Here is a 24743-nt window from a genome sequence, read left to right on the forward strand (position 1 = left end):
CATCTAGTGACATTACTGAAGTAAATAAAAACTAAAGACAGCTCAGATTTTGGAAAAAAAAAAATACATCTATCAATTCTGTTTTGATATATGCAGCTCTCTACAGAATCAGAGAATCAATGAGGTTGGAAAAGGCTTCTGAGATCATCATGTCCAACCTCTGACTGAACACCACCACATTACCCAGTCCATGGCACCAAGTGCCACCTTTAGTCTTTCTTTAGGCATCTTCAGGGACAGTGACTCTACCAGCTCCCCGGGCAGCCCATTCCAATGTCTAATCACCCCTTCCGTGAAAATATTCCTCCTGATGTGCGACCTAAATCTCCCCTGGCATATTTTAAGAGCGTGTTCCCTGTTCTGTTGCTGGTTGCCTGTGAGCAGAGGCCAACCCCCACCTGGCTGCACCCTCCTTTCAGGTAGGTAAGAGCACGTGAGTACGTAACACCGTGTTTATATTGCATATACATCTACTTGAGTGTACCTTCCTCATCAACCAGCTCACCAGAGATAGCTGTAGTTTGAGGGGTTGGGTGTGCCACACCTTTTTCCTTTCCCCTTGTTATTTCAAACTTTCCCAGGAAGTTACATCAGGACACTTAAAGGGGTCAAGCTGTTCAGAACACTTCAGAACAGATCTGAAGCGCAATTTTGTGTTCTTGACAGGCAACGAGACATTTCTGGGGGTTGTCTCTGTCTCTGGTATGGCAGGAGAACCTCTCAAGCTGTAACATCCATTATGAACAAAACAGACAAGTTCCAGAGAATGGAATTTTTCTGAACTTAACAGCAGAAGACAAGCACTTATCTCTTTGCAGAACATCCACAAGGAAGATGTGGCATTCTTAAAATATCTTTATACTCAGTTATGAGTAAGACTATTCATCCTACACCCCAGTTCTGCATACAGGAAGGGACAAGCTCATAGCAGAAGAATTTTTTTTCAGCAGTGGGAACAACTGCATGATGATTATCTTCCACCCAGTGTGGGATTCCATGAGAGATCACGGATGCTCTGGCAAGCGGTGGGGCATTACTACATGTTTGTGGAAGTCTCTCAGTTTTATTGATTAGACTCCTGACAAAGCAGTAAAACCCTGCAACAGAAAGCCACACTGCTCATTCCTGAATCATATGAAATCATTCACCATTTTATGTACAAGTTTTGAATTACAATCTTCAACTCCTCATCAGAAAAAATAACAAACCAAAAAGCCTAAAAAAGCATTTTTGGAAGAACTGCATAGTATACAGAAGCATACTTCAATTACACAATATCTTACAGAACACAGACTGTAACAAAAAGCAGAGCCTGTTACCTTTTCTGAGAAGGCAGTGCCCAGCCAAAACTAGATGTTTCATCTCCATTATTAGAGGAACAGCTTTAACTGAACAGAACATGAAAAAAGTTCTTGAACAGTCCAAATAGCTTAACAGAAAAATAAAAGTACATTTGTAAACAACTTTATGAAAACAGTAAAGGTCACTGAAAGTCAAGCTGTTAAACTCTTCTTAGCCCAAACTGCTGTATTTTACCCTTATAGAATTTTTTTTATGAAAAACTATTTTTTTCACATGGAAAACCTCAGTGAGAAATCTGGGCAAGTGTTTTTTAAATTTTTGGTAAAATTAAGAAAAGGACAATTTGAAGGCAGAAAGTGAAACTCCAAATTTCCTTTGAAAATTAAGAGTGATAAAACCAAACTGTTGACTGAAGCCAACAGTGCATGGTAGCACAGCACTTATTTTTTAATCTGAAACCCTTTTTAATGTAAACTCTGAAAAATCATAAGCAACTGCTAGAAATTACTTTTGTATTATGTACCATTAATTTATCACTGCATTCACCTTCATTATTCAAACCTTGCCATAAAGTGACTTTTCACATACAACACTGATTTACTTTAAGCCTATCTCTTTTACTACACAGCAAAATGTAAAAACTTCCCTGGGAAATATGTAACTATCAATGCCTCTGAAGTTGAGAATCAATATTTATGCTGCTCTACTTAATGCTTCAGCATATGTTAAGTAAGCTGCTGATCACTGAGTGTCTCCATTTTGGTAGATAGACAGATGTATGTGAACAGCAATGCTTTGGATAACTTGTGCTATTCCTAATACTAGAGTTATTTTCTCCCCCAATTACATTTTGCTATAAATATGTGTGCCCTTAAGTTGATCCTAATATCAGTTTCAGCTAACTAATCAAATTATCTGTTAAGGTTTTGGGAATGAGAACCCTTCCTTTATTTAAATAAAATGAGGGAAAGGTTTCTAACTCCCAAAGGTTTGCCAACATTAGATTTATTTTCAAGACAGGATGTTCAGTAAGTTGTTCGTCCTCTTTGCTGTTCACAGATAAGCACAACAGTATTAATGGTTTTTATCAAGTAGGCAGGAAGAGAAAGAAAATAGTGTGAGGTTTTCCCCTTAAGGTTTTTCCACGTTCTGCTCATGGGTATGAGTAACTATTCATTTGAAATAAGCGTATTTCAAATTTCAAATTATTTCTTTTATAGGGCTCAGCAGCTAAACTTCAATTTTCTATTTTACTTTTGCAAATAAGTGTTATTAAAACCCTGCCTGTAACTGAGAACATCAAAAACTTATGTATGTATGTAAGGAGTAATTTATCATTGTATATAGAAGTGCTTCTTTTTTGTACCAGTTAAAAATTAATTCATAATCCAAATAATCAATCTGCAATGTAAATGAGTAATTATTTTCTCCTATGTAATAATGGTAAATAACAACACTGAGCATTACATAGTCCACTCAAGTTCATTAAATGCAATTCTTCAGTCACAAAAGGCAGCAGGCATTCTGTGATGAACTTCCTTTGAGATATGTTCAAATGACTGGAATAACTGAGATTCCTGATGAAGATCTAAGCTATTTCCCTCATTTTCTTAATAGTTCCCACTATTTGCATACTCAACTCCATTTTATAATTTGCTATTTAAAATAAAGTCATCTCCCCAAACTCTTCTCTCTCTATCTAAAACAAACTTATTTACATTTATGGTAAATGCTTTTCACCAAATAAGTTTTAAGAAAAAAAACTCCTGAAGCATAATCAATAAGGGAGCAAAAACAAAGGGAGAAAGTATTTCAAGTTCTGCATTAATTTTCTTTCTGAATTTCCTTTCAAAGATTCTACAGGGACAAAAGCTGTAAAGATTTAAAATACGCTTTTACATATTTCTGATTGTATCTCTTTTATACAAGGGACCAACCCTATCCAATGATCACCTTCCTAAATTTTGACCTGTATTTAAATGAAACTGCATGTCATTCACCCCAAGAAAGTAAACAAAATACAGCCTTTTACTTCAAATATTTTATGAATGCAAGATTACAAGAAATATATTAGTCAAAAATGCAGGGCTATCAAGCACTGAACCAAGAATGCTGGCATCAGTTTGCCTACCATTTTGCATGTGGAAAAAATACACTATGTCTACAGGTAAAAGGCATCACTAATGCATGATGAATTACTCTGGTCAGCCAACATCACCTCTGCAGCTTGGTGCATGTTTCAGTTTATTATGAAAATAATCATCATAATCATAGTTTGAGATGAGACACTGGAACAAAACCATTCTTAAACAGGAAAGTTTTGTTTTTTTTCTCTTACTGAGGTAACACCAAAAACTAAAAATAAGTTCTCACAATTTAGCAGCCTCCTCAACACTTGTTAGGCTAGCCTTCACACTAGGAGCATGCAAACAGCCACTCTTCTCGCTTTAAACTGAGGGCTATTGGTTAATTCAAGTCACTGTTTTTTCACCCTATTCAATTAACCTGTTGAACTGAATTTCACCTAGGAAAAAGAAAATTAAATGATGTTAAGTGTAGCAGACAAGTACAGATCACACCAAGAAGCTAACACTCATGAGCTGTCATAATAAGGGATAATAATAACAATAAAAAAGTCAGTCTTTTCTGTGCATATTTTTCGCTTGAAAGGTCCCAGGAAATCATGATGTGCCTGGCCGCTTCTGTTGCTGATTTCTGATGACCTCTAATTGTTTTTTGCATTGCTGATAGTATGTTGAGAGACTTTTGTTTTCATCTAACAGCTTTTTATGTTCTTGTACAAGACGTGATGTGTTTTGCTGGTCTTTTTCATCCTGGTCCAGTTCTGCTATTAGTTCTTGTCTGAAATAAAAAAAAAGTCATTGCCATTTATATTCTATTTCCATTTGTGCGCAGATGACTTCATATGTTTCAAGTCAGTATTTGATTATCAGTCTGAACTCACAGCTGGTGATATTTTGTGCAAAAGAAGTTGACAAAAGAATGTTATTCTTTAATGTAGTCTGGGGAAAAAATCCCTTCCAAATCAAGTCCACATTTAAACTTGAAAATAGCTGAGAGACTGAACCTCAGACTCTAAAACTGTCCTTTAGATAATGTCTTTCAGATGTAGTTTACGGTCACAGGTAACAGGTCACAGTGAAATACCTAAGGAGCCACACAAAATCTCAAATATATTCAAAACCAATTTTAGGTATCTATATGTACATTTTAAATTTCTAAAAGGCAACTTAAAATACAAAAATGCAGTATTTTTTTCTAACTTTTTAGTTATTATTTTAGTTTACTTTCTATCTGGACTTGAACTTATTAAAGCAGTGGAAAAGTAGAATCAAGGAAATTACTCCTGTAACTGGCATTTCATATTATTTATGCTGTAAGTGTTCAACATGATTTTTTAGCAAAGATTTTAGAAGCCCAAACATACTGATAATACTGCTATAATATTCTGCAAAACTGACGTGGCAGTTTGTTTTACTATTTTGTTATGAGGTGACAAGAAGGCAAGCTGCCAGCAATACTTTTGCAAAAAAATAGCAAAGGAGAAAGTTCATGTTGATTAATTGTTGCCATATGTTTTTAATTACAGTTAAAGAAAATTTAGAACTAATAACTACCTTAACCAACATTAAATTCACCCATCACAACATCTTTTTTTGTTTTAAATGCCTATAGACAATTACATTCTGACTAAGAAAAAAACAGTTTGGAAGAAATGTGAACACAAACTTCCTAGGGAAAAAAACCCAGTAGGAATCTAAAAGTAGAGAATTAACCATTTTGAAACAAATAAATATTAAATAATTTATTGACCACTGGGGACAACATAAATAGAGTCAAAACTAAGATATTAGCTCTAGCATCATTATCTCCTCATCAAATCTAAGAATTCTAGTTACATGTGAAAAAAACCAAATTGTTCACAGAATACTAAGCCCAAAGCGAATAGGGTTCAATCTTACAGTAACATTTTCTCCCCACTCTGTATGCTATTTCCACTGTACAAAAGGTTTACACACACATTTTTCTCATTAGCTAATCCACAAACACCAAGGCAAGCTCCCTGTTAACAGCTGCTTGCCTGCAGTGGCTCAGACACTGGTGGGTCACAAGCTGATTATTTGGTCTAGTGTGTGACTATGACCTCTCTGAACTGGTCCTCAGCATCAGGAAACAGAACACAACAGAATGTGTTATGAAGTCAAATTCTGAATCAGCAATAATTTTTGACCTAATACAACAATATGTGCAGCTGCTTTACTTAAATGTGTAAACAATGCAAGAGGAAAGAGTTTTTTTCCAGTGCACAAGGAGAAGGTACGTAACAGCTTTTAAGTATCAGGTCTTAAACCCCTGCCAGAAAAATATAAGATGAATATCAATTATATTGTTGTAAATGCAGCGCTCGACAAAAGTCAGATACACATTTAAAACTAACTACAAAATGAGTAACATTGACATATTACTCAAAATTCTATAATCTGTTAATTAAACAATTATCTATAAATTACAACTGAAAATATTTTAATGGACAGTGTAGCAAATTAAATTCCAAGATTCTTTAACAGTTCCGGTGTTTCATTTGAGATGATCCAAACAAACATTACCAGTTTGTTACATACAGAGATTTGCCATGACCTTATATAGGACTTGTCCAGAAGAAGAGTATTGATATTGATTAGAACTTTCAATTACCTGCTCTAAATATTTCATCTGTACTGAGCAGCTGTACTGTACTCTGTTTCTGAGTTTAAGGTTGGAAAACAATTATACCATATGAAATTTTACTCAATAAAGCCAGAACTAATAGTCACAGTGACTATTATTTACTTTTCATTATTTATTATTATACACAGACTTTGTGTATAGGAAAGAGAAGAAGAGAAAAGGTCAAACACATTTCACTTACTTCCTCTGCAACAGCAATGCGATTTCTGTCTGAACTTTCATATATTCTTGTGCCATTTTGCAGTGCTGTTCAAACACAGCCATGGATTCTTTGGAGTTTGGGCATGGTGCTAGAGGCTGAAAATAAATCAGACATGTTAAAGACTAATGAACTGATATCTTAGTAAATAGTGTGTTAGAATGTCTCTGCAGTGTATTAATAACAGTCTTTTAAAAAACAGTAAGCCTTTAAAAATAAGTGTTAAACCATGTCCTGGAAAATATTACTGCACCGATGTCAAAGTTTACTCAAATCTGAAGTTTTCAATCTGACACTCGTCATAAAAATCAAAGCAATGTTTAACTCCACACACAGAAATTAAAGTGTATACAACAATTTGATGCAGTAACACTCAAGTAAATAATGTTTGACAGTCAAACTCAGCTTACATTTGGTTTTAGAGATCATGTTTCCCAGAGCTTGTTTTTAATAGCTTGATCAAACCTGAGTCAACCAATCTCAGATTACATAATATATTTTTTTAGCCGTGGTCAAAAATTAGACAGAACATAAACCCAGGTAAATATGCGGCACTATATTTTGCAGCCCCAAAGTCACATGTTAGAATGAAATGCAAACTTGAGAATCTAATAAACTGTATGTTTATTACCTGTAACTGATGGTCTAATGTGAGATATGCCATTGGGATGGAGTTATCTGACCCATTGGTCTCTGTAACAATACCAAGAAAACTTCAATGTATTTAAAAAGAGTTAATTCTATTCTTACAGGACAAAAAACAAGAAGTCTAAGTAATTTCACAATACACAATCTCAATGTGGATAAGCAGATGGAAATAGCAGCGTTCCAATCCCAAGGCAGATGAATCATTTTGTTTTTCTGATAGTTAAGAACATCAAAGTATGGTCTATCACATCAAGAAAAAAATAAAAAAAATATGGTTATCAACCTACATTTCTAGAAGCCATGTATAAGCACACAGATTTTAAAAATACTGTTTTTGTACAATTTGTGATAATTTCTGTTTATTAAAAAAATTGCCATTTCATTCTTGTTTATGAAGGATCAGCCAGCCAGCCCATGCATCTAATGACTTTAAAATTAGAAGCTGTGCAAATCAGCTCTGCCAAAATAAAATAAGCACAACCTCCTGCTCAGTTTTGAAACCTGCTCCCAGTGAGGTCTCTAAGTATCTTCCTCACAACATGCTCTAGGGCATCTTCTCTGCTCTGTATAGCTACTTTGTGGGTAGCAAGGAACCCAATAACCAGTCTGCGTCCTGGGCATGGCTGCTCTCTTCTTACACTGCAGTTATTCTGGATTTCTCTAGAGCTTTCATTCCAGATTTAGTATGTTTCTGCATTCTTATCTTTCAGTAGCCCACATTCTGGGGATCACAAGGTTACTGTTAAGCTTTAAGAGACACAGGAGTAAAGACATATGGAGAAACTACTGATTTTACAGCCGCATAATTGCTACTAGAGGATTATATGGAGGAGGGTAGGTGGGAGAAAAAAGGGGCTGCTTACCCATACCCCAAAAGCACCTGCCACAGAGTAGTCGTGGTAGAGAAACTAAGGTGTTGCCCTCAAAGACTATGCTATTTCCAAGAGCAGCTTCAAAAGGAAACAGAAATAAGAGGGTGGGAATGGAGAAAAAGTGGTTAAGTGTATGCTTGTAAGGAAACTGGAAGGTGGTAAAAACAAAAAGGAAAAAGAAAAAGAAAACAACCCTAAAACCAGAGACTTAATCACCATGGTATCTTAAATGCAATCAACATGAGAAGTCCTTCCCTACATTAGACTATTGCCATATACAGACACTGTGACAATGAGGGAATCACTGCAATGCTTCAAAGTACATCAGTACATGTAAATGTTTCAGGTGACATTCCTAAGTGTTTCAGCACCATATCACAGAACTGCAAATTTTCCTTGATTGACCAGATTTGGCTGCATCCTTGTTTTATCCCTTTGCTTCATTAAATTAAAAAGGTCGCATCTTTTACAGAAAACCAAAATCTTTTCTCTCTTTAGAAACCTGAACAACTCTTTGTGCATGGCATACATAAACCTAGCAAGAAAAAAATACACATATGGCACATTCTGTATTTACATGGGTATAAGGTGAGCAATTTCTGTGAGCCAGAAAACAGACCTGACTTTAGCTTGTGATGTGCTGCATTTAAGACCAAAATCTTGGCACAAACTTTCGTTACAGTGGCTTACAATTTGCAGCTTTCAGTTCCCAAGAGCTCTTGACTGGTTAAGAGCTTGCTTCTAATATGAGGCAACAATTCCTGTTAGTGCTCACTGCCTAAAGCAACTTGTGGTCCATACTGCACAAGACGGCCCAGGGTGGGCTGCAGCAGTGGGCAAGGGCTTGGAGAAGTTGAGTGACAAGGCATTCAATGACTTGCAAAGCAACAAAGGACAGAAAGAAGAAAATAGAGAAGCAAAACACCAGAATGTGTTGTACTCCCATTAACACGGGGAAAGAAACCCTACAACTTACATAATCACCTTATAGTAGGTAAAATGCAAGTGCGTGAATATACATCTGTATTTATGTATATATATACATATGCATGTGCTAGAGTCAGTCATATGAGTTTCTATTTTGTAGCTGGTTACAGGAAAAGAATGTGATCATACAGATGAAAAGATCACAAGAAAAAAATTACAGAATTTGAGGCACTGTGAAGCACCATCGAGACTAAATTTAAGATTCAAACATGTACATTTTGGGAACAAAAATGTAATTTTTATTTATATTCCAAAATGTAATTTGAGGGGATCCATTTTTTTTCCCTGCAGTCTAGTACTGGTTCTTTTCATAACAGAATGCATTAGGGCTTTTAAAATCAAATTGAACTATTCAATTATCTTAATTCTTAATCCTATTTCATAACAAAAGAACATTGATGCTACAGTAGAAGTATTTACAGTGTTTCTACAGACACATTACTGCATTTAAAACCAGCAATTTTGTGTGCACATCTACATTCTGCATAAGCAAAATTACAACAGAGATGGTAAACAGAGGTAACCTACTCCAGGTGATACTCACCTATGTAACATTTAATTCCAGGTGTCAGGGCAATGAAATCTTTAAATGTGCATTCAAAATACAAATGAACGAGACTAAAATGTTCCAAGATGTCTATGCCCCTAATTCCCCAAAACCACACTATAGCAAAAAACACTGCTAACAAGATCCTCATTAAATATTACTATCACTGCAATTTACAGTACTTTCTTACAAGCAAAATGCTTACAAGTTTATGTAATTTAACAATCTATAAAAAAGTATTCTTAAAGCGTACTTGAAAAACAAGGCAGTAATGTAATGATAGGATTTAAGCAGAACTTAAAAGAACCATGACCTTCATCCCTTACTTTTATTTATGTCTGAGCACACACCCCATATCATTATCAAACAAATATTTTGATTTTTTTTTACAGGCAAAAAATTGACATAATAAACTAAGGATTACCTGCATCATCTGGTGTCCATGGATTACGTGTTGGCTTTTCAGAGGTTGGTCCCGAGGTAGTGATCATTCTCACACTAGGACTAGATGATCTACTGCTGTTTCTACTCTCCTGAAATGACAAAATAAAACAAAATGACAAGTTAACAGAAGATTTTTGAGAAGTTTAGTAAAAAGAAAAAAAATTGAAGAAATCTGAACTTATAATCCTCCAAAATACTCTTCCTCCCCAAGCTTTTACCCTGAATGTTCTCCTGATGGTTTGGTCAACTGTACATGCATTGCAAAGATAATTTCATCTCCATTTCTTCTTTACTGTGTAAAAGAAGTTGATATAATTTTGCTGATCGGCATAACAAAAAGCAATGCTGAACAATTTGTGCAAGATCTTTTTAGAAGAGCATTACAGTATGTCTAGTGATTTTGACACCATCATTCAGTGAAATCTAGCAGCTCCCTAACATAAAGAGGAAAATGAAGTTTATTTCCAACATTTAATCAATGAATGGAACTATATTATATTAAAGGAATACAGCTTAGTAGCTGCACTTGCATGTGTTAATCTACAGTTTTCTTCTGGTTCTTTTGTTAACTCAGAGGTTATGTGACTAATCTTCAGAAAACATGAAAAAAGAGCTTATTCAAAAAGGATCAGTCAATTGAAACACCTCAATCAGAAAATGAGTACATTCTCCCTCATGAAGCAAATTAAGAACTAAACCAAAATTCTGAAGGATGTTTTTTCATGCATTTTTACATGTTTGACTCCTCCAATAATCCTTTTGTTTACCAATGCACAAAAACATAATACAGACTTCACTGTTCTACTAAGCTGCTTTTTCAGAAATGTTATTTACAATATATATGTTTCTATTTCACATATCCCCCCGGTGACATTAAATTAACACAGTAAAGGATTTAAGACTATAAACCCCAGCAAGTCTCTCAGAAAAAAACTGAAATAAAAAGAAAAGATGCTATTAAAATACAACTATTTTCAGGATGGTGTATTAGCATGAAATGATTCATTACTCAATTTTTCAAAATGAGCACTCAAATATACATTACCTAGGAATTACATTTCTTTATGACTTTATTTCCAAATATCCTACTTTAAATTTCAAAATTCAGGATTCAAGCAAAGTAACAATCCAAAGAATAATAAGATTCTACACACTGAAACATCCATTATCTCAAATGCATAGTCTTTCTTCTGTGACTTTTATTAACATTTCATGTTTTATGTTAATATCTAGAAACAAGGACAATCAACTAGAAATAATCTGATGGGTATGTTCAAGATGATGGCAGCAGACATTTTGAAAAATCTTTTGTGTTGGAGTTTTTGTTGACATTAAGAAAGGTTTATGTTGTTGAGCTTACTGTTAGTGTCCTCAGATATGAATGATAAACACACCGTGCTGATGTAAAAGATCAGAAGATAGAGAAAGCACTTGTAACAGCAGAAAAGTCCTTTATCCAAAAAGGGATTTGTTGAGTATCTATAGTAGATAGTGAGGGGCACCTGAGAAATACTCTAATTACAGTAAGTTCTCAGTGCTTTACCAGATTGTTTTGGTTCACCAACCAAAAAAACATTTCCTTGATATTATTTACATGAAATTCAGCAGATACAGAAATTAAGGAATCACATCTGAAGCATATCTAAAAAGCACTACGAAGTTGAAAGGAAGTTTCCCAAACTGAACACTGGTTAGATTACTATGTTTGAGTGTGTGTTGAGTGAGATGTTTTAGGCCACCTGGATGGCAGCCCTCTGACAGTCCAGACAACGTCTGGACTTTAGCCATCAGTTTCTGCTACCCCTTCATCCTTGCTTCCTCTGGACTTGCTAGCAGTTTACTCTCAAATCATCTTTGCCAGGTGGTGAAACCCACATGGCATTCTTAGCTTCCATTTCTCAAAGACTTACGGTCTGGAAGAGCTGACATGCTCTGAGGAATAATCCTCTCTGAAGTCTAATTTAAATAGGCAACAGAATTTAAAGAAATCATCATTACTAGTCCTGTTTCCTCATCTTATCTGTGAAATTTATCTTGCTGTGAAAGGAGAGGAAAAAACCCAAATGTGCATCTGTAACAAATTTCACAATCTCATGGACATAGTGATTCATCTTTGTAATATCAGATACCCATATTATCCCAGTTAGATTGCATGCATGTGGGCATCTACATTCTGACCTTGCTTCTCAACTGGTCGTGTCAGTACATGGTTTTCTTTAATATAGTGATTTTTTTCACTTCAAAGTGAACTATAAGAGTTTTGAAAGCCCAGCAACAGTTATGACACCTCCTCTCCCCCAAAACCAACAATCCCAAAATAAAACAAAAAAGTGTTTAAAAGAGGAAGTAGGTAGTTTTGGTATTTATGACAGTACTGTGAAAGATGAATACAAAACAACTAAACCAATAAAAGATACACAGGCAAGGAGACAGATACCACAATGGGCATCAGATCAGGTTATGACCTGTAGATCTTGAGTCATTATGCTAGATATATTTCTCAGTATCTGTGTAAAATGTTAAATTTTGTAAAGACTGCATGCAGAATAAATAACAATTTGCTGTGTTCCTTCAAATCCCCAAAAATATTAGTAATTGCAGTTCAGAGACTGCACATCTGTTTCTATGTTACAAAGGTGTTTAGCCAAGAGCAATAGCACTAGACAGATGACATACTAAAATGTTTTAAAGTGCAAGTACAGGGACATAGGCAGAAGAAACAATTTAAACAATTCAGTTCCAAAAAAAAAAAAAAAAAAAAAAAAGGCGTAATTAGCAGATCATCACATTATATGGACAGAAACAAATGAAAATGTAGCATATGACTTTAGAAGGGACAGCTACATCAGTGCTGCTCATGTCACTTTGAGTAAGAAGCAGTCTAAGGTCACCAAGTGCTAAAATCTGTGAAAATTCAGACCTAAACATGTGTTCTCAACACCTAATCACTCTAACAGCTGATCCAAAGATGGAAAATCTTTGACCTAGCAAATTTTCCTATCTAAACTGTTGATGCTGAGTAGTAAACTCTTTGCGAAGCACTATTACTGACTGTTACTGAGAAAGCCAGTAAGAGCAACACTGTAAAGTGCCTTAAGAGTCTCAACAACATAAACACAGTAATGGTCAGGCATACAAACTACACAAAAAATTATTCTTAAAGCACACAGACATGAAATAGACACACAATTGTAAAACATACAAGATGGTCAAATGAAAACAAACAGGTGCACAGGACCAAGAGTCTTGGTCTACCCCTTTCAGGTAAGCACCCAAACTTTGGTATATGCATTATTAAATATTTATTGTATATATATATATGTATATATAATTGCATATTAATTAATATTATAGATCCATATATTTGAATATTTATATACAAGCCTGGTGTTTTCCTTCACTTTAAGAAAAATTCCATTCTGAATTGGAAAAACTTTTCTAATTAAAAACAGTAGTTGTAACAGAAACACAGCAGCAATTTTCAGGAAAAATACATTAAATAAAAATATTTCTGATCAGCTTTACTGTGTCAAATAATAAAAAGCCAGAAAAGAGGCACAATCCTACAATTCTGAGTGGGATAGGGCCTTTCACAGCCTGGGTGAGGGAGCAGAGGCACGCGGGGCCATGGCTGCCTGGTGAAGAAGGCTGTGCTGCAGAGTGGGTGTAAGGGAGAATGGAATGCAGGGAAGAAGGATGTTTGCAATGAAGGGAGGGAGGGGGGAAGGGGATTTTCACATTACCAAGGATACCCTATATATGGTATGGTGCATATGGGGAGATTGGATAAACTGACCACAGCTATGCCACTCAGACCATTTTTTCTGCTTTGGCTTGTAGAATGCTTATATGGATAATAGTTCAAAATTTTTGCTAAAAAGTCAAGGCATTCAGATCCAGACCTAGAGAAACCCATAATTACTAGTCTGAAGTCTTTAGCCATAATTACATTGTGCTCTGTTTGTTCACTGTTTTCCATTTTTTTTAATATGCACGCATGTGTACATCAAAAGTTAGCATTAGTTTCAGCAGATTTTCCTGTCTCTCCTCACATCAAAAAAGGGATAAAAATTTCTTATTTGTTTATATGGAAAGTCAAAAATGTCTTTCAAACTGCATTTTTCATGCATGTGAAAATGTTACATTTTTCAGATTTTACCATAATGTTTCCAAAGAAACTGCAGGATAGCAACAGATAATTGTGATTCTTCCACTTACATTTCCAATATGTACACTTATCAGAAGCAAGAAAGAAAAATGTGACTGGTACTTCTATAGAGCCAAAGGAGTAATTGGTGAGGTAAACATACAAGAAAATTTCTGTATCCTTCTGTTAATAAGGACAATTTAGCTAGAACACCCATACAAGCAATAGAATAGCTTTCAAAGGATTATTATAATACCTATTAAGATATGAAGCAAATTATGAAAATCTGAAATATCAACCATTCATTAAAATTAAGAGAATGAAAACTTTTAAATAACAAAGCTATAATTAAGTATATTCATACATCAATCAGCACAATTTGGTGTAATTGATGTACTGTCACTTAAATTTTCTCCCAAGTCTTGCATAATTTTAATTCTACAATTAAATTAATAGGCTAAATTCGTTCCTAAAATTTACAGATTACTAACACACCTGTCTTCTCTGAAGATATTAAAATGTATTACGTAGACTTGTTATTTTCTAGTAGATGTACACAGTAAATTTACTAATACCTACAGGAATGATGAGGTTTCAGTGGCTATCATACTCCATGTAATTAAAGAAAAATCAAAGGTTATCTCCCTAATAATTATACCTCTAAGAATTACCACCTATTTTAGATTATTGGAGTAGGCTGTTTATTAAGGAAACCTGATTAACCCGCTGAATATGCTAAGCACAAGTATCTCACACACAAATAATAGTAAGGATTTCAAAATTGCCAATTCACACTAAGGGCCAAATAGTCTCTGAATTACTGAAGCAATTAAAAACACAAAATAAACACATTTGAATGAAGCATTAGCTATACTTTTCTCATTTAAAACTGAAATGAAACTAGGAGCATGTTATGTAGCATACCACTGTTTCTGTTACCATGGCATTTACAATACCATGTAATAGACATATAGCTATCTTATTATAAAATATCTTTTATAAAAAGTATTTTTTTTAAACAAAACTTTGTGACAACACCCTGCTGTAAACCTTTCACAAGAAACAGAGAGATATCTCTGTAATTTACTATTCAGGATTCAGAGACTGATAATAAATAGCATTTATTATACTGATGCATATGCTTTTTACTTTCATGCAGAAAGTGAGTCTATATATAAGTTTTACACAACAAGTAGTAATTACAATTGTTTTCGACACATAGAGAGATGAAAAGGCTTTCCTGTGCAACATGTGCCCTCAGCCAAATTAAGCGGTACACAAAAAAACATGTGTACATAAAAGTGATAAACACTGCATAAGCTATACAGAAAACGCTTCTCATCTACAGCTCATTCATAGTTGCCCTCATGGAATCTCATTTCAATGCAATACTAACAACACTACAGTCTGCCAAGCTTCCACATCATTACTATGAAAGCATCAAAGGTGAAGATTTCCAGATTGGTTCCCCAGTCCAGATTTGGTGCTGACTTTACTGAAAGGCAAAGAAGAGATGAGAAGGACATTACCTGACTGGACTCTGTTCCAGCAACACTAAGATCTTGAATGGATCTGCGCCTCTGCTGTCCGTTTCCTGCTGGGAAAAAAACAAAACAAAAACAAACCAGTGAAATATATTCAGAACAAAATAAGAAGGGTGCGACTGTTGCAGAGGAGCTTGGAATTTGTACAAATCCACAGAGACAAAGTGAGAGAGGGGGAGAGAGAGACAGCTGCAGAATTTTAACTCAAAACATGCTGGCCTGTCCACAAAAAGTATACCCTAATACAATAACCACTCCTACCACATGAATAGCTGCTGCACTCTACTCCACCATCTTCTGTCACATGTATTTGGTCAGGCTTAGTACTTGGGGCAGGAGCTGATGACGACATCTATTTCAAGTGCGTTACGTTATGGGGATTTCTAAAAGCTAAACCGCGAAGATAACAGGCTGCCAGCTTTAACCTGTTGCTCTTTGGCTTGCTCAAGGAACACAGCAAGGACTTCTGCTTGTGTGCCACTCCCTGCAAGAAAACTCAGAAGGGAAAGCGCTTCCTTCTGGTCTCCTGTCTCCTTCAGAGGAACGAAACTATGTCCTGTTCTCATGCTCTGAGAAGTGTGAAAAGGGGACCGTTCAGCTAAATCACATCTCACCATCAACCTACGAAGCACAATGCTGTAATCTTTTCCTCTTCTCCTTCCACCTGTTCGCAATTATCCACCAGTGACAGCTATATAAAACAGTTTAAATTTTAGCACTGACAAGCAATCAAAGGCATCTTCAGGAAACAAAATCTCCTTAAAAATAAAAGGAGATTATGCAACAGAATCTCCCTGACTACTTTGATTTTTATTACAGTGATTGTTTATATTATCTCTTGAGAGCAGGTCAGCTGTCCAAAAGGAAACACCAAAACGTCCTGAGTAACAGCTGACAATGCTCAAAATTCTTGCTCTTAGCTCCGCATTACGTAACTCTGCGACTGGAGGGGAGCATCTGAAACATGTACTGCAGCCGTGGCAGCCCCTCGCCCAGCAGCCCTGCACTCAGCCACCAACTCAGCTCACTCAAAGCCCTGCAAAAGGCAGCACATTGCTGACCTTTCAGATACTTCTCATTCAGCATCATTCCCACGACTCCAAGCCTATCCTAACATGCATTTTGAATTGCAACAGTTACTACAAAAATAGAAGACTTTAATATTAACATATAAGAATTTAATAATTATTTATTAAGCCTTTGAGTTTTTTAATATATATACTATTACATGTAGGAACACACTACCACAAAACAGCAATACAAAATGTTTAGTGTAACTTTATCGATTTGTCACGTCTTTTTAAAATTTATAGAAGGTACTATAAGAAACAAGCATATAAGAAAATCAAGCAGGATTCTAAAACAGGAATATACTTTTTGCTCTGACTACAGATGGATTGAAATTGCAACTGTTCTGTGGTCTTGATATTTTGCTTCTGAAATTCAGGGAAAGTGTATACTTACCTAAGCAGCAACAGCTAAGTCTGTTGCATACTTTGATACTAGGGATCTCGTGAATGACAAATCTATGTCAAAATGTCTGAACTTGTTCATTTGCAGTGAACTTTTTCACTATGTAATCATTTAACAAACAAGATTATACATTTAATTGAATTCTGTGCTGTGGATACTTCATCTGGCTGACACAGCTCATCTCAATATTCAACATATGTGCAATCCACCCACGACCGATACAAAATTATGTGCACATTTCATTCAACAATGTTGTTATAAAATTAGCTCAGCTTAAATAGGCTTGCAAAAATATCTGAAATTCTCATTTCAGATTAGCAACATTTGTGAATTTAAAGAACCCAGCACATGTGTTGCTGAAATATTAGAACATGGCTGACAAAATGTTAAAATAATCAGGGTGGGGTGCAAGAAAGAAAAGAAAATGCCTTGCGGGAAGTGAAGGGGTGGGGGGGGTGGGGAAAGAGGGGCCAAAACTACTTTTGTAAAAAATGAACACCTTTAAATAAAATATCTTCAAGTTAGTAGCATGAGGGAAGAGCAAGCTCTACTAGGCAATGCCATTTTAATTAGTATAATACTGCAGACATCTGGCAAATAGCTTCAACAAGGCAGAAACAGACTACAAATCAACAAATACTTATTGCTCCAGATTCAAGACAAATTTCAATTGAAAAATACACTATACAACACAATAAAAAATATTTATTTGAAAAGATCATGGGTACTTCTTTATGCTTTCCTCTCCCAGTTTTGATCTTGTTCTTACCTCTATGTCCATTTAATAGTAATTTTTCCTCATTATAAAAGCTAAGAGATTTGTACGTGGACAGAAGTTAATCCATAGTAACTTGATGCACAGTGTCAGGCTTTTGGTGGTTTACAGGATTTTAAGATTAAAAAGCAAATGTCACAAACATACTTCATGGCCTCAGAAAAACCCATTTCACATCGTGTTGTTTATTTTCTAAAATTAAATTCTAAAGGAAGAGGAAACTTCCATCATGTCCTGCCCCACATACTCTAGGCAAAAATAAATTGTACAGCTTATTAAGCTTTTGATCACCACCCCCACCCAGCCGCCAAACATCCAGACCAGCTATGACCTCTTCTCCCTGCCCTTTAGCAGACACTTGCATCTCCTTTTACACTTTCTTATTTACTCACAGTCCCCTCTCTCTTTCTTACACATCTACAGTGCTCAAACCTCTCTCACAGTGAAGGATGATCAGTGACTACAACAGTGCTGCAAGACATTTTGAAGAAGTTAAAGCATTGATCTGAATTCCAGAAGAATGAAGTGATCTGGGAAGACAAGGATGGGGTTTCTGGCATACATTGATTTTAAAAGTAGATAGAAAAACTGCAGACCTACAGCATCCATAATTCCTATGCACCTTCTAAAGACCCTCCACAAAATGCATCTATCTTGAATAATCATTTATGCAGCGTCAATGCTATAAAAATCGTAGCACTGTGGCACAGTTTCAGATGACAAAATTACATAGCCAAAAGCACACATGCTAAATGCACGAGATGTCTAACATTGCCACTGAAGAGAAGGCTGTACTTGTAGGTATATTTGCTAGATGCTGCTTGAATGGTTTCTATCCAAAATGTATACAAACTAGAATTCAGATTTTTTTTTGTTTCTTTAAACATAAAGATACTTAAATCTTTTGTTCTTACTAGGGTTTTTACCTTTCATATATAAATATGTGTATAATAATAAAGTTGGTGCTTATAACCTGTACCAGACATACTGTAAATGAAGAAAAAGAATTGATATGTCACTAGGCCAATCTGGCTGCAGGATATCACCACTGCAAACTCATTTGCTAAGTTGTTACACAAAGGATTTGTGTATTTGACCCGTTTTTCAGTTTTGTAAACTAACAACACAAAACAGAATCTTAAATAAACAAATAGTTCTATTCACCCTTATTGTACTTATTTAGAAAGAGCAAATATATTCCCTTCTGTCAACATTTTACCTTTAATTGATAAAGTATGCATTTTACGACCTTGGAAGCATAATCAGTTCATGGACGAAAAGCAGTTGAGGCAACAGATTACGAAAACCCCCAATGATAGCAGATGTAGTACTCATACTTCCAAAATAGCTCTGCCCAAAGCAGCTGACTCACGGTAACATGCCTGCCTGGTGCTTCCCCTCTCCGGGCAGCAGCTGCTCTACCATGTGCTCAGCACAACTCCAGGCAGCAGCACAGACCGACACTTGTGCGGCTCCAAGGACAGGGATGAGCTGCTCACCCCACCGAGGGACGTGCCCAGGGAAGTCCAGAGGAGCTGGGTCTGTGGCAGAAGTAGCATGGAATGTAACTGGGTGGGACTGAGGTGGTGGTAGCAGTTTGGGGGTCTTGGAAGCTTAGGGTTCTAGAAAGTGAAAAGTGTGTTCAGAGGCCAGAACTGAGAGCCTTGTGCTGAGAGAGTAAAGAAAGGAAAGAAGTGACAAGTATACAGATGAATATAATTAGTTTACTGGGCAGATGATCACATTCTGTCATGTAATTAATCTCATTTTTTTCTGGCTTTGGGATTATTACTGGAAAGCTGCTCTGACAACCGGAAAACTTTATATTTGAAGTCAAGATTTATTTGCGGACAATTTACATATTTTTTCTGTAGTGCCAATGCCGTCTTTTCGCTTAAGTAGCTCTCTCTTGCTACTTTTTAGCTTCAGATTCATCTATAGAAAATAATTATTTATTCTCAGCTTTTGTGGGCTAAAAAAAGCCATGCTTTCAGATTTGTTCTTATACTCTCTAAACTCCACTTATTCTAGTAACTCTTCTTCATATTATTTGCGTGCATGTATGGTTCTTCTATATGGCTGACCAGAACAGTATGTTTCATTCCTAATTATACTCAACGAGGGACAGTAATAGTGTCAGTGCTTCTTTATCTTTCCTGGAAATGAACCTTAAGATGTTTTTCACAACTACAGAAGATTCATGTCTCACACTACCTGGGATTATCTCCATGCATGTGCTATGTCATTTTATTAAAAATTCTTGACAAAAAGTGATGATTCAGGATGCATGACTGTGGATTTTACCCTACTTCTATTCAGTCACAGCAAAATTCTCCCTATGTGATATTCTAATCCTCCTCTTTGAATAGGTGCTTCCAATAAAGCATTAACAGGGAATTTTATTATCACTTATTTGACTTAAATACCTTAGGAGTAAATTTTGAGAAAACTCATTAATATGCTTGTTCCAACCCTATACCTTTTTTTTATTTCTACAGGTTTCTATTTTTTTAATATGTATTCCATATTATTTTGAAATTTCCATCCTGTCAAGTTCAATTAAAATAGACCAGCTGAATAATTTTTAATGACTAACTAGGAAACCAATAGACGGGTACAATCTATTTTGTGAAAACAACATGGTATTATATTTCACTGGCTTCTTCACTATTGCCTGAAAGTTTCAACGTTTCTTGGAAACCTCAATGTTATGGGCAGACAGTGTACAGAGACAAGATGCACTCATTAGCTTCCAGAGCTTATTTACCAGGCTCTCATTGTGAGTTAACACTGAAACTGGACAGATGTCTTCACTTTTGCTTTCCGTGCTTTTTCAGGATTTCATTTATGTTAGTGCAGGACAGGACTACTTGAAAGTCACAGTGAAAAGCTACTTTAGTAAACTTTTTTGCTAATTTGTTAGCTTCAGTGCCAAAGAGGTTTTCTTTTTACGGGTGCTATTGCTCTTTGGAATCTACTTATACCATATTCTCTATTTTTACTGTAACCTTCAATAAAGTGATTTGAAAGAAACTTTTGTACAAAATTATCTTTTGCATTCAGCTTTATCATACCTACCAATATCAAGATTTACAAGGAAACCTCCTCAGATGACAGAAATTTAGAATAGGAGTGCCACAGTTTTTAATGGATTTTTAGATACTATCACTTGCATTTCCTGCCCTGACATGCCATTTTGAGTGACTTGCATACTGTTAATGGTATGCCTATCACAGTTTGGGATTGATTATACTTGTTTTTAGGCTTTGAGAAGTATGAAATAAAAGAAAGAAAAACATCATGCTACTAACTAAAAAAAAGATTTGGGATACATGAGAATTATTCATTAAAGTCCCAAATGATATTCCCATCATGGTGCCTGATTAATTTTTTTCCTATCAGAAGCCTCTCCTAGTGATTTTAGTTTGTATTTATTTAAACACACCAGCAGTACCTCATGCACACACATTTCAGCCCTGGAAAGTGTAGTCAAATATAACAATTACACAGAATAAGTGTTAATGTTTTAATCACAAATATCACATGGATTTAAAGTTCTGTACATAATTTATCTTACATAAATCTTTATCTTAGATTTCTGTTCTACTGTTACCTGATTAAAAATGGGAACCTAAACACAACAAAGATTGTGGCAAAAGAATTACCTAGACTATGAATTTTTCAACTTAGGTCCATTTTCACCAAATGAGGTACTGTAATACAAGACTGCATGTATATTTTTCCTCTGTAAGAAGACTGAACATCAAGATTGTTAAGGGAAAAAGTCCTTTATCAGTAGAAGTAAATTTGAATTAGAAGATTGAATAATTAACTGATAAAAGTAAGTTTGTAATAAAATATCATGCTCCTCTTTACTGAAGCATTATGAAAAATTTAGTGGGATAATTTCTGGGCCTGTCCTAAAGCAACTGGAGCAAGAAGTATTTTAGCAGTCTGATCATTATTCCGGCATCTTAACCAATTGACCCGTTCACCTGGTCTGCGATACCTGGTATGATGATCTCAGGGACATCCAGAATGTTGCCAAATGAAGCAGTTTTACGATGGCCTCGTTTAGGCTTGGAATAGGCTGAAAAAATACACATATACAATACACATGCAAAACACTAAAATGGCAAGAGCAAAATTATTAAATTCCTAATACTGCATTGTTCATATACTTGGTTAAACTAGAGTTCATGCAAAAATGTGTCATGCAGAATAAACTGCATTGCCTTCCACTCATGCTTACACATAGTAAAGCAACTGTTAAAAAGCAAAAAATGCAGAACTAGCCATCATTACAACACAGTGTAATTAGTTATAGTTAGCAACACAAAAGTCAAACACAGAAAGCAGCATGGCAACACAGAAGGGAAAACCAAATGTAATTATCCAAATAGAGAACAAATTAAATTATTTCAGTTCACCTGTACATTCAGAAAAGAATCTTGATTGCCTGAACATAACTAACATTTTCTCTTTGGTGTTGGATATAAACTACTTTAATAAAAAGTCTAATAGCTAGGTACTTCTGTTTCCTTAACTCATCTCCTTTCAAAGCAAATCTCATGTATCTCTGAAAAAATGCTTACTTTTATTACATTTGACAATCACTCCTGCCAGTTACTCTTTTGTCCTACTAGTGAAGATTTTTTGTTTAGAAAACTGGATATAACAACCAGCTTTTTAAGTTTTGAATAATGTTCAAGAGACATTATACACTTTGAAACAAAATCTAATCATACTTTTTTAAATTTTTACCACTTCTGTAGTTTAAGATAAATTGTTCCTATTTAGAGAAAAATCTGAATATATCTACCAAAGTGTATCTACCAAAAATACTCATCTCACTAAGTAATGGTGATATGCATTACATGATTTACTCTTACATTTAATCTAGAGGATGATGGAACAAGATTAAATCATTTTCAACCTGATTTAACAACAGCCCAATCTTCACCCAGCCATGCAGTTTCTTTTCAGGTTCACAGCATATTATTTCTGTCACACAGTTAACAAGATTCAAAAAGAAACCAAAACCAATATAGTGCTGTTTCACCTCTTTTTGAAAAAGTTACGGTCAGATGTGCTTGACCTCATTTCTCATAGTCCACCACTGCATGAAGTGATTTTACAAAAAAACTACCCAAAGAACCCCAAACCAAAAATAGTATGTTCAATATGTACCTTTATTTCAAGAAAAGAAACCCTGCAGTCATGATTAAAAAATCCGAAAAAGCCCGTAGATTATTCTGAATAGTAATTATTATTTCAAAGCAATGCACTTAAAGAAGACAACCTAGGAAAATTAAAAACTCGTACAAAGGAGGGCCAGGTTATCTCTGCTAATATCAAAAAGTTACATTAAGAATGTCAGTGACCAAAGTGAGTCCTGACATGTTTTAAAATAAAACCAGCATGGTGTTATTACCAGGTAAGCACACAGCTTCCTTCTATGTTAAGACACCTTTAGAGATATTTGGGGTGAGATGTGCTACACAGTCATCCAGTCAAAGACTGACAGTACAAAAGACAGATTTTGGAATAAGGCTTTAAAATAAAAACATGAAAGTAAAACGAATTTAGGGCAGGATAAATATTATTTCAGTACCTCAATATTTAGTAAAACAAGATCCTGGAGTAATCATAACACAATGAAGAACAAAAATAAAATAGCCATGGTGCACAAGAAAGCTAGAATTTTGATGTGTAATTCCTTATTAATTGCAGCTACTCAGTTACCCTAATTTTCATATTGGTAGAAAAATACTCAAACAGCTAAATAACCCTGAACTAACAGAAGTAATTTTGTTTATTTAAATCTGGTCATATGCCATAACACAAAAACTTTCACATATGAAACTTAAAACCTGAAGTTTACATATACCAACAAACAATATCTTTGATGAAGAAAAGAGACAAGAAAGTGTTTGCCAAGTGTACAGATTTTTATTAATTCACTCTTCTGGGATGAATCAAAATTGCTTTCACCATAGAATTATGTATTTATACTTACAGATAAATTCTAATGCTCTCAAAGATTAAGGTTTAGAAATGACAGTTTATATCTGAAGGAAACCTGGCAAAACACCTGTATCTTTTTTTTAAACAAAAGACAATGCTTTCTTAACCTGGTGAATGAAATCTAATTACGTTTCTCATTCTGAAATCTGTCAAAGTGGATTTTTAAACTTATTTGAGAACATGCTGAACTTTGAACCTACCTCTTAATTTCAAAAGTATTATAGAGACAACCCTGAAGAAAATGTTATCATATAAATCATTAAGCTAGCAGAGATGTAATAACACTATTTCAGATAAAATGAGAAAGTTGTGCATTTGGAATAGGACTGATATTTAGAAGTCTCATAACACATTTTTTAAAAAGGCAAAAATCTAATTCAACAAAATCTCTAAAACCTTTAAAATATCCAATTAAAATACCCAGTGTTGCTGAGTGTATATCCATAAATAAAGGCATTTCTGCCTCCAATTAATAAAGGACAATCAAGGCTACAGGAATAGCTTAAGAATTTTCATATGGCTACTGTTGTTAACTTTCTGTAAGACTATGTATGTTTTACATTTTCCTTCTTCCTTTATTTCTTTCCAATTCCTTAGTCCACTCCCCAAACATCGTTAAATTTTACCTGTGATGGAAGCTATTCTTGCTTCTATTTCAGACATGTCAGCACTCATCCTTTTGGCTTCTCCAGAAACAAGGGCTGATGGTGGTCGTGCGCGAACATCTGACAAGCTCTCAACACTGCTCCCGCGAGATGGGGGCAAACTTAAACGGCCAGGATCACCCTGTTTAATAGAAAAGAAAGTTCTGCAGAAGCAAGCCCTCCATTATATACACCAGTATGTTTCTACAGTATGCATTTTCAAAGTCACAGGATTTAAAATTCATAATACAATAAATGGCAATAATTTAACTATTATTGGTATATACAAATGAAGTATCTGCAGCTTTGAAAATAATCTAACTTCACACAGATGAAAAAAAATCAGCAGGATTCGGCCAATACTGGCGTAAGAGAATCTTTGTAT

The 24743-nt window shown here is 35.1% G+C and overlaps 1 protein-coding gene and 1 long non-coding RNA gene across 10 annotated transcripts in view; one reads left to right on the top strand and one right to left on the bottom strand.

Moving 5' to 3' along the window:
• Positions 1–1130: 1130 nt before the first annotated feature.
• MAP3K7 (mitogen-activated protein kinase kinase kinase 7) overlaps positions 1131–24743 on the bottom strand; it is a 47173-nt gene continuing 23560 nt past the window's right edge. For 2 of the 9 annotated variants that reach the window (XM_023922240.2, XM_086876547.1), the window contains 7 exons: positions 24341–24500; positions 21697–21777; positions 15425–15489; positions 9729–9837; positions 6882–6943; positions 6233–6348; positions 1131–4164 (listed from right to left, as the gene is read on the bottom strand). In XM_023922240.2, the coding sequence (XP_023778008.2) occupies positions 3984–4164; positions 6233–6348; positions 6882–6943; positions 9729–9837; positions 15425–15489; positions 21697–21777; positions 24341–24500 (774 nt within the window). In that variant the 3' untranslated portion in view covers positions 1131–3983. Of the gene's footprint in view, positions 4165–6232; positions 6349–6881; positions 6944–7761; positions 7849–9728; positions 9838–15424; positions 15493–21696; positions 21778–24340; positions 24501–24743 lie in introns of all 9 variants that reach the window. The other 7 variants (XM_023922235.2, XM_023922236.2, XM_023922238.2 and 4 more) reach the window with 7 other exon arrangements.
• LOC111925722 (uncharacterized) lies at positions 5561–9736 on the top strand. Its single transcript, XR_002862418.2, has 2 exons — positions 5561–5640; positions 9697–9736. It is a non-coding gene; the product is annotated as an uncharacterized LOC111925722 (long non-coding RNA).

The sequence above is a fragment of the Cyanistes caeruleus genome, chromosome 2 (assembly GCF_971803275.1).
Source record: "Cyanistes caeruleus chromosome 2, bCyaCae1.hap1.1, whole genome shotgun sequence".
NCBI lineage: Eukaryota > Metazoa > Chordata > Aves > Passeriformes > Paridae > Cyanistes > Cyanistes caeruleus.